Source organism: Gymnoscopelus braueri (genome assembly GCF_963280865.1).
Source record: "Gymnoscopelus braueri genome assembly, chromosome: 9".
NCBI lineage: Eukaryota > Metazoa > Chordata > Actinopteri > Myctophiformes > Myctophidae > Gymnoscopelus > Gymnoscopelus braueri.
The window spans coordinates 42,453,875-42,468,605 of record NC_137610.1 but is presented as its reverse complement, the minus strand read 5'-3'; the positions used below and the strand labels follow the sequence as shown (position 1 = coordinate 42,468,605).

Here is a 14,731-nt window from a genome sequence, read left to right as displayed (position 1 = left end):
AAAAATGATTATTTTGGGGGGTCACGGCCTGAAAAGTTTGGGAAGCCTTGCCATAGGTTATGAATGAAATATGTGATTAAACACAATGTTGCTCACCTCCTCCGGTTTCTTGGGTTGGGTACAATGGGTTGATATACATCCGCTGATATAGTCTTTTCCCAGCGGCTATGTTGACATTTAAACACAGTTGGAACGTAATAACATTATGGTTGTTGTGTTTCATCATTTATGTGTTATTCAGTTCAGCTCCTGCTGCATGTTGACACACAGAAAAGCAACACACACCCAATCAGTGTTATTACCTTCAGCTGTGTGCAATGCGCCTGTCAAAAATTGCTGCTGTGAAAAGGGTTGCTTGTGAACTGGGACTTCCCCTTTCTTTGGTGTGTGACAGTGGCCCAGGTGGCGCCTAAACCCTAACCTTTAACTTCACAAAAACTATGCCTAACCTTAACCCTAACCTCACAAACACTATGCTTAAACCTAACCTTATCCTCACAAACACTATGCTTAAACCTAACATGAAAAGGGTTGCTTGTGAACTGGGACTTCCCCTTTCTTTGGTGTGTGGCCCAGGTGGCGCCTAAACCCTAACCTTTAACTTCACAAAAACTATGCCTAACCTTAACCCTAACCTCACAAACACTATGCTTAAACCTAACCTTATCCTCACAAACACTATGCCCTAACCCTAACCTTTAACTTCACAAAATCTGTGACTAAACCTAACCTTAAACCTAACCTCACAGGAACTATGTCTAACCTCAAAACCACATCCGCCTGGGCAAAACACAGGGAAAAGAGAGGGTCCATTGTGAACCACTGGTTTAGTACTTTAATGCCCACAGAAAAGCGTGTCACATGACACAGGGGGCACGCCATGAGCACCAGAGCATGCTGGGAAGTAGAAAACAATGGAAAACTGCAACTCAGCAGCAAAGACAAATCTAATGTATGAATATAATGTCTATGTGTTGTCTAATCTAAAAGGACATGTCATGCATCACCACACTGCTTCTTTAATCATATTTGGGAGTAGCTCTGGGCAGATACTGTACTTTCCTTTTCTATAAATGATGATGCTATATGTGCTTTTCAAGATTCAAGAAACTGCTGATGGCGGATATATACTTATTTATAAAAAAAATGTATTATTTGAATTAAGGAGACTAAAATATTGCAAAAGGCAAACTATCTGCCTCAAAATGATAGAGTTAGTGTATATATTTTTTTTGTACTCCACTACATCTCAGAGGCAAATACCGTATTATACTTTTACTCCACTACAATTATTTGAAACTGTTACTAAAGGCAAACTATCTGCCTCAAAATGATAGAGTTAGTGTATATATATTTTTTGTACTCCACTACATCTCAGAGGCAAATACCGTATTATACTTTTACTCCACTACAATTATTTGAAACTGTTACTAGTTACTTTTTTTATTTGAATTATTATTACAAAACATACATTAACAACTTCAGCACTATTTAAACTTTGGCTATTTGAAAATAGCAGAGCGACAAGCACATTCTGCATGATGAGTACTTTCTACTTTTGGTACCAATACTTTTGTACTTTACTCAAGTCAATTTTGAATTTGACTTGTAACAGAGTATTTCTACATTGCATCATTGATACTTTTACTTAAGTACAAAAAAAAATAGTAATTTTTACACCACTGCTTTTAACTCTATGGCTATAATTCACCTTCTAATGGACAGCACTATATGAAAGCAGCTTCATCAGCACTGTGCTGGATCAATTAACATGAAGGAAGAGGGGAAGAGAAAGAGAGAGAGAGGAGGATTTGGCAATACTGTTAATAATTATTAACCTTCATGCCAATAAAGCACTCTGCACGGAATTGAGAGAAAACGTCATTAAGGGGAAATGAATGGGTTGATGAGGTGTCGGAAAGACCCTTTGAATTAAAATGAAATAGGATTTACACACATATGATCGTGTGTGTGTGTGTGTGGGACTGACCAAGAAACGTGTACTGTACAGTATAGTGTGCATGTGTGTGTGTGCACGCGTGGTTGAAAGTGAGATTGCAATAACAAGAGGTAGAGACAGTGTAAGAGAAAGACAGGGTCAATGTATGTGACACTAGTGTGTGTGTGTGCGTGTGCGTGTGCGTGTGCGTGTGTGTGTGTGTGTTGAAAGGGGGTAAATGATGAGCCTTGAGCATTGCCTCATTACTACAGCCCCAGGGAGAGAAAGACCTCCTCTGTGTGTGATGGATGAAGATTACTTTATTTATGACTCCACCCATTCATCACCACAGAGAGAAGAGAAGAGATTCAAAAGAGAAGAGAAGAGAAGAGAAGAGAAGAGAAGAGAAGAGAGGAGAAGAGGGGCTAGAGAAGCGAATAGAAGAGAAGAGATTCAAGAGAGGAAGACGAGAGATTCAAGAGATGAGAGGATCGACTTTAACAGTAATCCATAATGAGATGCACTTTAATGCCAACAGTCTATACCAGCGTGATCTAATATGAGAGTGACGACACTAGCGTTGCCTCCCATTAGGTAAGAATGGAATGCGGAAAAGCTCGTTCTACCTCAATGAGGAAGTTCCAATGTTTGGAACTATAGCCTGTAGCGGCCCGCTTTGCGGCGAGATCAAAGCATGTCGTAACTCTCTCTCTCTATGGGTCTGGTCTATACTCTAAGAAGTGTCAATAGAGAATCTATTGAAGGATTCATGGCCTGCATTTGGACCTCATTGTACAGTGAAGAGACCAGACTGCATATAAAACACATCCATTCCTCCATCCAGTCCCGTATACTGTACTGTAACCGTAGGGCAGAAACCAAACCACGTATCTCCATACAGTATTTCACACGTCATTATCTGCCATTTATGCATTTCTTGAAACATTTTGAAGTGTGTCTGTGGCTTTTATAAACCCTGAACCAATGACAAGTATTAACGAGAGCTTGAGACTAAATAATTACTGCATCGGAGCCAATGGAATTTCCTGAAAAAGTAACGGACATACACGGTTTCCACCCGACAGTGATGATACACAGGACCATGACACAGAATAGTCCACTGAGATTAGCACACCGATGATGAGTGTGTAAACTGATATGATGACTCATACCCGCTGAGGTTATGCCTGATTTATACTTGACCGTACGACTTGACCGTACGACGCAGGAAATAGCAGCTCTACAGAACTTGTAAATCTGCTCCATTGTACGTGGAAGTGTAGTTGATACGACAGCAGGGCAGACATACCACACAATGTAACAACAACTAAAACATGTCAGTTATATGAGGGAGTGAGTCAGGTTTTATAGGCTACAAGCTGATTAGTGAAGTGGCCACAGGTGAGCTATTGTCAGGCAACTGCAAGGCTGATGAGGGAATGGAGAGATTACAGGAGTGTAAAAGGAGTGTAAATCCCTACTCTCCTTCAAAACCGCTCTAAAAGAACACTTATAGGTGGCTGCAATTCGAAACTGGCAACTGTAAAAGTCAAATCCTAGCCCCAGCCTAGTTTTTTGCAAACTGCTAATAAAGTATTCAATCAATCAATCAAGACAGCCAGGTGACTGGGTAACTGGGACTGAAGTTAGGTGGAATGCAATGTGGGTGTGGCCGGAGGAGAAAGACAGAAATCGGAGAGACAGACAAACAGACAGACAGACAGACAGACCGTTTCTCTCTGTCTGATAACCGATCATAACACTGCTTGTGAAGCAATGCATAGTTGTGTCTGAAGTTGTGACTTCTTCTGCTCCCTCCCACTGACCTCACAAAGGGTTTTAAGGAGCCTGGTCTAGATTCAGTGTACACTGTACAGATAGTATAGCCTGGATGCCATTGTCTCAGTTTCCTTGTTGTGGAGACGTTATCGGTGTGTATCAGCATACTGATAACATGCACTCTATGTGACATGCAGACACATGTCTGTGCCGGGCCCATAGTTCTCTCTTTGGACTTTTCTCTCCTTTTCTTTTTTTCTCCATTCCTCCCTCCGAACCCCATCAACAACTTGTCTTTCTACTTATTAAACTCTCCCGTTCTCTTCTCCCCAGCAGTGTTTCTCAAAATGATTATTTTCGAGGACCCCGAGGTCTGTACCGTAACTCTAAGTGCGCACAAATTTAACCAAATGGGTCCATTTGGTTACATTTGTGCACTCTTAGAGTTACAGACCTGTAAGAACCCTGAGGGTCCCTGGACCCCTCTTTGAGAACTGCTTATGTACAGCAATCCTTTGATTATATCAGAAAGCAAAGTTTCACATACAGACAAAACGGTCGACAGCCATAGTTATTTATTGAAGAAGAAGAATTAATGTACATGTCTAATAGTTTATGCCTCCAAAACAGGCAGAGTACAGATAAATAAAGCCTTATTATTTATTTATAAAAACAATCACGGATCATCCCACAAGAAGAACAAAATCCACAGTCATCAAACACTTTTGAAAATTTGTACACAGAACATATTTACATCATTTTGTTTGCTTTGCCCTTTTTTTTCTCTTTTCTTTGTACATGAAAATAAAAACTTTGTACCTTCTTTGTTCTTTTTTTAAGTACAAATACAATTGTAAAAAGCTCTGGCATACAGTGCAAAACTGTAAGGTCTAGTAATGATCTCTCAAAGCCACTGTTAATAAAGTTTAGTAATTCTTCTAGTGCATTTTTAATGGGAACACAATTCTTGCTGATGAGTGCACTACACCCTCCCGAGGTGATGCTTTCAGCACATAGGAGGTTTGGTTTTCACTTTGTTGATCCAACCAACCACAGAATTAAAAATCTTCAAAAATAAAATGATTGTAAAGAAGGAAAAAAAAAAAAAAAAAAAGTTGTTGATTTTGATCCTTGGCAGTGGGGTGCATTTCATTTCGAGGACTGCCATCATCACCACACCTATACGACGTGCGCACAAACACTTCTTTACACCTGTAAACCACATGTAACGTGAGCTTGTAAATTGGCTATTTTGGTGTAGAGCAGTGGTTCTCAACCTTTTCAGGCCGTGACCCCCCAAAATAATCATTATTTGAACTGGGGACCCCCCCCCACACTCTGACAAGCACTTGGAATTGTAGGAGTTGAGCCATTCAATTTAGTTTGACTCGGTTCCACAGATAAATATTGTGAAAATAGCAGATCTACAAGCTTTTTTCTTTCTTTCTTATATTTTGACAATTGGGCCAATATTTCACCAGTTTCTATAGTATAGTTTGTTGATTACTTTTGATGCAATAATGGTCTTTCTTTCTTTCTTTCTTGAAGTATTAAAAATGCCTTAAAACTCCTTAAATTGTCACTTTAAGGAGTCGTCTGGGGGATTCCCCCAAAATTGGTCCCGACCCACAGGTTGAGAACCACTGAACTGAAGTATATAGGGTTCAAGTGGTTAAAATGCACAACCGAACAGAAGAGGCTGTGTTGGCTGTGTTCTGTAACATGTGCTCTTTGGTAGTGAGTCATGAGGGACAGTATAAGTCCCTGAAGAAGCAGACATGCAGGGTGAAATGATGTGAAATGATGTGTCGCTCGCTCATTTTACACAGAAACAACTGTTGCAGCAGTTGAATACATTTATGAATATAACTAAAAGGTGGGAGACAACATGGCAGACAATTGGGTGCATACTGAAATGAGTCACACAGAATAACTACCCAATGTCTGTGTGCTTGTATCAAGGCTAGGCAAAAACATTTCCAATAAGAAGCAAGCACAAAAAGTGTCCGACAATATTTTCCAATTAATTTGTTTTCTTTTAAACGCTTTCAATAAATTAACCCAACAAAGTTAATGGTCTCAGGGAAAATGTGTACGCAACTTCATTCCTAACACAAGGCTATTCATGCAGTTCCTTTATACAGGTGGTTAAGCGTCTATTTGCTTGGTTGTAGTACACTGTGACATTTTGTGACATTCAGTAGCGTAGGAGATACCAAATTATAATCACTGCCACAGTGCCCCCCAGGGGGTGAAAGGTGTAAGGACAATTTCCTCAGTGGTATTCATTTCATAGTGTGAACAAAATACAATTGTGATTGTTTTGGCAGAGCTATTACTCAGTAGCAGGACTGCAAACATGATTCTAAGTCTCATTGATTGTCTGTAAAAAATGGTCACATGGCAGCATGTAACATTGATATTGCATGATTTAATAGGAAAACTAATCACACTGATTTGTAATTGTGTGAATTCAGACTTAACGTGTATTTTCCACCATGAAACGGGACATTCAGTGGTGCAGTAACCAACACTATATTTCAGTGGTTCTCAGGGTTCCTTGAGAGGGGTTCCAAGTGGACCCTCACAGGGGTGAGTGTACAAATGGAACCAAATGGGTCCCACACTCAAGGGTCCAAAGGTTCCATTTATACGCTCAAGAACAAAGGAGAAAAATTTAGATAGAAAAGAAAGATGACCCCCAAGGAAGATGAGATTAGAGTTCAGGAAAAAAAAAGAGGGAAAAATAGAGAGAGAGAGAGAGAGAGAGAGAGAGAGAGAGAGAGAGAGAGAGAGAGAGAGAGAGAGAGAGAGAGATAATGAGAAAAGAAGTGGTCAGACTGAGTCAAAGGGAAGATTCTAGCAAATAAACAACGGAGCGAGGGAGGAGAGAAAGAATGGCTGCTGTGCTTACAGCAGAAATTACGTATTGTTGGTGTGAAATATTCCTCCAGCTATGAATCCCATTGGCCTCAGAGAGGGTCCAGGGAGAGAGCATGGGGGAGAAAATCAATGTGCCGGAAATATAGAGCATTGCTGGATGGATGACAAGGCATCATTAACCTGTGTGTGTGTGTGTGTGTGTGTGTGTGTCCGTGTGTGCGTGTGCATCAAATTATCGGTTTAGGAATGCGACAAAAAAAAAGAAATCCATGAATTCAAGTCTCCATGGGGTGACTAATCGATAGGAAAAAAAAATATTTTGAGGGTGAACTATCCCTTTAAGGTAAATGGGTGTTTTATGGTTAAAAAAAAAAGAAAGAAGAAGAGCCTTACAATTAGTAAAAGATTCAGGTTGGGATTAGGCATTTAGAAGTTAGATTAACACCCAAAATAGGGGATGTACAAGCTCACGACGTGCCGTAGTGTGACGTGTTGTGACCTTGTAAGTCTACTATTTTTCGCTTTAGGGTTAGGGATAAAAATGGCAAAACAATCGGCATCCTAAAATGTTGATGTCCTCACAAGTATAGTAATACAAACGCGTGTGTGTGTGAGAGAGTGTCTCATAATTTGGTACTACAACATTGCAGAAAAGCAACGTGTATTTACATCAACAAAACTATAGAGAACTATTAGATATATAAAGAAAGAATATAAGTTGAAGAGGGGAAAATATACTAGTACAGTGATGGATCAAACCACTTTCCGTTCCGTTAATTCAGGATTTCTCTAAAATAAAATCTTTTAAACCCTTTGGCATGAGAATAACAAGCGTTTGAGCAGCAAATAACTGCTCTGTTATCCTAACATTTCATTCCAATTAAAAGTCAACTAAACCGTCCCGCGACACACAAACATGACACTTTACTTTTTTTTTTCTAAAAACCTTTTACAAATTTATTTTGAAAGGTAAAAGCACGAGATTGTCTCCGTTTTTTTTTTAAAGCTGGAAGTATACCATACTTCCTTACAAATATTACTACAAATATATACTTCAAACATCTATATATCTAAAGTGCTCATTAAAAGAAAAAAACAACTCTCTAGCCTTGGTCATATTGCACTCCAGTGACGGACAAACAGAATGCTGTTGTATTGCAGTGATTGTCACACTGACTGGTATAATCATATGATGTTGTATTGCAGTGATTTTCACACTGACTGGTATAATCATATGATGTTGTATTGCAGTGATTTTCACACTGACTGGTATAATCATATGATGTTGTATTGCAGTGATTTTCACACTGACTGGTATAATCATATGATGTTGTATTGCAGTGATTGTCACACTGACTGGTATAATCATATGATGTTGTATTGCAGTGATTGTCACACTGACTGGTATAATCATATGATGGCGGTGACAAGCAGAACAGAAAGCCTATTGAATTACACCCACTGACTGGTTCAAGGCTGCACCCGCCCATTCAAAGTACAACATTGTACATATTAACCCATTTAGACCTCAGGCCCATTCTAAAAAACGCCTTCTGAAGCCTTCTGAAAAGTTTTCTGAAAAACTTGAAGAAACAATAGGCTATAGGCTATATTGTCTGTCGGGTGGAAACCTCATATGTCCACAACTGTTGCTTTTCAGAATTCAAATTCAAAAATAGCAAAAGCAGCAGTTCTTTTGATGCTTTCGTGTGACGCTGTAGTATGATCAAGTAGGGTGTTAATTTACGAAAAAAACACAACAAGTTAGAATATGGAGATACTGCAAGAGGTTTCTGCCCGGCAACAGCGATACATAGCAACGTCTAAAATGACACAGAGGCGTTCCCAGGTTGAAAGGTATAACAACAGGTCTAAATGGGTTAACAACCCATAGAGGGTACAAATGGAATTCCAGGTACAGTTAGCGAGTGATGCAAGTTAGTGAGAACAACAGATATATTAAACAATAGTGGTACAGGTATTTATCTCCGTCTGAAAAGAGGGGGAAATTGAGTGGCTTTGCTTCGGTTTTCGGACACAAGTGGCTTCTGGGGAAAAATGTATGTGCTGTATTAACCTGGGATGAACTCCAGTATCCAATACACAGTCTCCATATCGATACGGAGGGACCGTCCCAGCAGTGACAATCCCCCAAAAAAGCAACCACATACTCTTAGTTGTACGACTGACAAAAAGGGGATCAATAACACTTGACAGAGACAAACAAGTCAGCACAGGGCCTTCAGTTTAGTTCCAGACCATCCGGTTTCAATGGATCAACGATTCAAAAGGAATATTAAACAATTTTACATTTCGTGAACTTTTAATGAAAAATTCATGCCAATATGTTACGAAATCCAACTGGATGCTTGCTGGGTATACTGTTAAGACACCAAGTGCAACTGTCTGGGAGTCATTCATTATTAAGTTATTAAGAACAAGATACAGTTGTTTTTGTTCCACCATTTTACAGAGAGAACCTTTTGTCTCTCTGGCCAGGCCTCTCTGGTGACACCGACTCGTCATCGATTAGTCATGTCTGGGGCTGTGACTGTGTGTGTGTGGTTCAAATGTGCTCCTTAATGGCTGCGCTGATAAACAGCACAGCAGTCCATCCTAATGGCTCTACCACTGGTCTAACCTTATTGTGTGTGTGGGGGACTGACAACCGCGGAAGATAAGCGGTAAATACTGGATTGACTGAATTGCCTCGGGTAGGGTTGCCAAACCCCATCCTTATAGAAAACCACTAAGAGTTCCTGGTGAACCTGCTTCGTCAAGCATAGAATGAAACCAAACCCAGGGGCACACATCTTTTTGTGTTCCTCTGAGATAAAAGCTGTATTTACTGCATTTTTGGGGGGAGGGCTTTTCTTTTAAATAATTTAAAACAGCATCATAGTCAATGACATTTTCTTGTGAGACCCAAGTTGATTAAAACAGTGGTTCTCCATGGACCCCCATCTGAAAACTTGTTTTGTGCCAGGGACCCCCCAATAGAGAAGATTACATTTTCAAACATTTTCCACAAATGTCACACCGCTTTGTGAGCTTCTAGATCTGCTATTTCCGTAAAGCCCAAGTATACATTAAGGTTAGCGTGATTAAATTGATTTGTCATGCTATATTAACTCATTTTGTTGGGGACCCCTGGAACCCCCCCCCCCCCCCCAAGGACCACTTTGAGAACCACTGCATTAAAACATACTGGTACTTTGGTCATGTGAAGACCATTCAGCACCAGGAACATTAAATGTTAGAATCAGCAACATGACAAAAAACAAAATAAAACAAAACAAAAACAGACCACTAGGTTATTATTGCTTCATGTTTAAAAGCTTCCATCTGCTACACTCTTTAAAGCCTGGAGAGAGGAGATGTGTGTGTGCCGGTCCTCACGCCAGAAAGGACAAGGTAGTCCCCAAAAATAAAAGGTCACTTAGTTAAAATCTCTTCACAGTTGGCTGGAAGAACAAAAACAAAAAAATCTAGTTGGAAAAAGACAGGAATATTTCACTCTCTCTTTTCCTGTCGTGTGTTCTCTCTCTCTGATCGTCGTACTGTGCTGGAGCGTCTCTTCATAACCTCATGACCAAAGTTATGAATGAAAGCGCTGCAGCCAGACTGCAAAAGGCACAATGGAAAAAACATCAACAGAGTCAAAGTCCTCCTCACTTTTACTTTGACACCCATGCCCCCCTGCAATGACTCATGGGAAATGTAGTCCTGTCATTCTGGGGGGTTGTTTGTTCGTTAAAGCATTTTTTTGGTTTTGTGTTTTTTTTTTTGTGCGCGGATCTACCGCGAGTGTGTTTTTACGACCACCAGGTCCTGGTCTGTCTGTCTGTCTCCCAGACTGTCTGACAAGAGAGGCTTTTGGAGGCCTGGCTGTCCCTCCTGAGGTCCAGACGGTCTGAGTCCGGATGAGAACGTCTCCGTCCGCTGAGAGAGAGCCCCGTGGATGCGGTCCAACGTCAGCATCAGCAGAAGATGTCTCCATCGCTCTGAGGTTCTGCCATCACAGTGGCCTTACCTTCTAGAGAGAGACCACACAACACACAACACACAACATTGGTCTGGATTCAAGCTATTGATTCTTTTCTTGGCGATTCTCATCAAATAAGCGAGAAGCATGCTTTTTTATTTTACATTTTTTATCCCACGATTTTGTAACCCTTTTTCACCTGGTGCCAATTATCTAAGTGATCCTGGGCGCTACACTCCCCCCACCAGCCTAGGGATAGGGAGTCCAGGGCCGAGCTCATGCCTCCTTCAATGCATGAGAGCCAACTGACCTTCTTGTCACCTGACAGGGGGGAGTTTCCCCCGGTAGGATGTAGCGCGTGGAAGGAACACGTTATTCCAACCAGTTCCCTTCCCCTCCATCAGGCGCCCCGGCTGTCATGGGGGAGGCGGTATAGCGACCAGGATTACCGCATGTTTTTGTGAGGGTATTAACTACCCTGGGAGACACGGGGAGAACATGCAAACTCCACACAGAGTAGGCCCTTTCGCCAACCCAACCTAGGGTATGGGCGCTGATGACGCGGAGGAGAAGACACGCCCCCAGCGTCATTTTTTTTAAATATTTCATCTGCGTCACTCAAAAATAGCTAAAATAGCCTGTGTACAATGACTACTTGTGAGAATGGAGATCTGATATATTAACAGTAACATGTTGGTTAGATCAAACTCATTCACCTCATTTCAGGGATCACTACAAGACATGTTTATTTCAACATCATTGTAAGATGCCACGTAATCACTTCCCATGTCACTATGATGACACTTGTGAGGGATTGAGCTGAAGGTTGCAGTTTATTCTGAACCTGATGCCTGTCTGCTGATGAAATAAGAATAACACTCAAACTGTCATCTCATCACTGGCTCAGGATGTACTTTTCAGTACACATCCACTGTGTTGTCATCTGTAACGTTACCTGTGGTTTGTGCTGATGTCATACTATAGGCTTAACTTGCTACTCTTTGTCTTGTTCTGCATCAGGCAGGATGACAGTATAGGGTGTATACGTCCGTATACTTTTACTAATATTTGTTCAAGGGTGTCTTTATTGTGATGGTTACTCTTCTCCTGTACCTACTGTACTTCTATGCCCTGTATCTGTGACTTTTACTGCTGTGCTGTCTCTGGCGCCTGAATTTCTCCCTGCGGGATCAATAAAGGGTATCTACTGTACAGTATGTATCAGTGTTGATTTTGACAGCAAAATTTGATGTAGTTTTAGTCATAGTCTTTTGAATAAAAGTCTGTTTAGTTTTAGTCATATTTTAGTCACCTGAAATGTTTACTTTTAGTACTTTTAGTCGACTAAATATCATAAGATTTTAGTAGACTAAATCTACAGTTTATTTTTGCCGGGGCGGGCCGTGATGGTATCGAAATGAATTTCCCTTAGCTGCATGCCGAAAATAGCCGATCTAGCGATGTGAGCTTGTAGATCAACTATTTTCGGTCTGTGACACCCGCACGCACCCATGATGTCCTAGTTCTACTGGATCTCTTCTCCACTAGTCCCTCCCAAACATTTTAGTCTAGTTTTTATTTGTTGAAGAAATTGTCAGTATATCTAGTCATAGTTTTAGTCATCATAGCTTAGTTTTTATTTCGTTTTTATTTCGTTTTCGTAAAAAAAAGGTAGTCAACAGTCATTTTTCGTCATAGTTTTAGTCGACGAAATCAGCACTAGTATGTATCTACTGTACCTGTGTCTCCACCCTTCCCCTTCTTCTTCTTCTTGTCCTTCTTGTCTTTGGGTTTGGTCAGCTGGAGCAGCCTGGAGGGCAGCTGGCTCTCCTTCTCTCCTCCCTGAGGCTTGGAGGACGAGAAGAAGTTCTTGGAGAGCCTCTTGGATCCGATACGGAGGAAGGGTTCTTTGGTCGGAGCGGAAGACGACAGCAGCTCCACCTGCAATACAACAACAACAACAGTGCAATTACATATGAGCCAAGTAAAACGTTTGTTTAAGTCTTAGCCTTAAATAGATATACTTTGCACCTTTTGTACCTGTTTTGTACCTCTGTTTTTGTATTTATGCTTAGTTTTCCCTCTGTAATGTAATGTAAATGTACTCTATTGACTGCTTGTTTTTATGTTTTTTTGTGGGGACTGTGGATGTAAATGAGCATCTTTGCTAAATCCGGTGTATTTACAATACATGGATGTGTTTTTCATTAATATGCAGTGTCCCGTCTAAATAAAAGTAAAGTAACAGCACCACCCAAGTCAGAGGTTCTCATACTTTAAAAATGTCCACTAACACACGCACACAAAATGTTTACAGATGGGGGTCCATGGCAAAATACATATTGTCTCTGTGCAAAAACTGTTACTTTTCAGATTTCAAAAACAGCAAAAGTAGCAGATCTACAAGCTCAAAACGCGAGCTTGTAGATCTGCTACTTTTGATGCTTTCGTGTGACGCTGTAGTATGATCAAGTAGGACGTTAATTTACACACAAAAAAACACAAACAGTTTGAATCTGGAGATGAGAGGTTTCTGCCCGACAACAACGATATTAATTTGTGGGGTGTTAGTTTGACATGAAAGAGCTTGATGATAATCTCATTGACATTATAACCTACCTCTGGAACATGTTCTGATGGTGTCTCTCTGGGCTCCAGGTGGTCCAGAGAACCAGAGCTGTGGAACCTCAGGGAGTCTTCAGAGGTGCTGGAATGGGTCCGCTGGTACCTCTGCAGCTTACTCGACTGGAGGCACACACACGCGCACACACACACGCACACACACACACACACACACACACACACACACACACACACACACAATGTGAGCATTACAGTGGTGGAAAAAGTACTCATTTTTTTTACTTAAGTAAAAGTATCAATACGGCAATGTAGAAATACACGTAAAAGTCTGGAATTCAAAATGCACTTGAGTAAAATCACAAAAGTATTAGAATGTATTTAAAGTACCAAAAGTAGAAAGTACTCATTATGCAGAATGTCCCGTTTCAAGTTTTCAAATGTATGAAAAATCATTTGAAAATAGCAGATGTTCATTAATTACAAGAAGAATAAAAAGTTACCGTAACTAGCAAAGCACATCATACAACCCATTAAGTTACCTTGCTTACTGTCAAGTCGCTATGGATTAAGATGCCAAAATTTTTATCAATTCAGTTCTTGTTATCGGGTGAAAGCCTTTGACACAGAACTCAAAAAGCCCCCACAGCGCACGCGTGCGCACGCACACACACACACACACACACACACACACACACACACACACACACACACACACACACACACACACACACACACACACACACACACACACACACACACACACACACACACACACACACACACAGACTGTCTCTCTCACCTCCTCTCTCCTCATGGCCTCCATTCTCTCCGTCTCTCTCCTCAGGGCCTCCTTGTCTCTCTCCAGCCTCCTCTGCGACTCCTTCAGTCTCTCCAGGTCTCTCTGGAGGTCCTCCTTCCTCCGGTGGAGGTCCTCGCCGTCCTCCTCCACCTCCCTGCGCCTCCTGGCCGCCTCCCGCTCCTCCTCCGTCAGCTTGTCCTCCCTCTCCACCATCGTCCGGTCCCTCACCTCCCACTCCTTCTCTCGTTTCCTCCTCTCCTCCTGATGCGCCGCCTGTTGTTTCTGCACACAGACCAATGACAAAAGTTTTATATTTTTTTTTCAGGAATCCATGCCTCCAGTGGTGTAAAGTAACTAAGTGCATTTACTCAAGTACTGTACTGTACTGTACAATTGTGAGGTACTTTTACTTTACCGTAGTATTTCCAATTTTCAATACTTTTACTTCTACTCCACTACATCTCAGAGGCAAATATTGTACTTTTTACTCCACTACAATTATTTGAAAACATTAGTTACTAGTTACATACATTAACCACTTCAGCCCTATTTAAATGTTGGCTATTTGAAAATAGCAGATCTACAAGCTCAGGAGCTTTTAGATCTGCTATTTTAAAAATATTTTGTATACATTTTGGACATAATATAACTTTCTGCATAATGAGCACTTTAAATTTTGGTACTTTAAGTGTATTTTGATACCAATACTTTTGTACTTTTACTCAAGTAAATTTTGAATACCATAAAAAAAAAAAAAAATGTT

At 40.8% G+C, this 14,731-nt stretch overlaps 1 protein-coding gene across 7 annotated transcripts in view; it reads right to left on the bottom strand.

Annotated features, from left to right (window-relative positions):
• Positions 1–4,276: 4,276 nt before the first annotated feature.
• LOC308091366 (uncharacterized protein) overlaps positions 4,277–14,731 on the bottom strand; it is a 178,131-nt gene continuing 167,676 nt past the window's right edge. For 6 of the 7 annotated variants that reach the window (XM_080436929.1, XM_080436930.1, XM_080436935.1 and 3 more), the window contains 4 exons: positions 13,969–14,250; positions 13,206–13,331; positions 12,326–12,527; positions 4,277–10,637 (listed from right to left, as the gene is read on the bottom strand). In XM_080436929.1, the coding sequence (XP_080293055.1) occupies positions 10,582–10,637; positions 12,326–12,527; positions 13,206–13,331; positions 13,969–14,250 (666 nt within the window). In that variant the 3' untranslated portion in view covers positions 4,277–10,581. The remainder of the gene's footprint in view (positions 10,638–12,325; positions 12,528–13,205; positions 13,332–13,968; positions 14,251–14,731) is intronic. The other variant, XM_080436932.1, reaches the window with a different exon arrangement.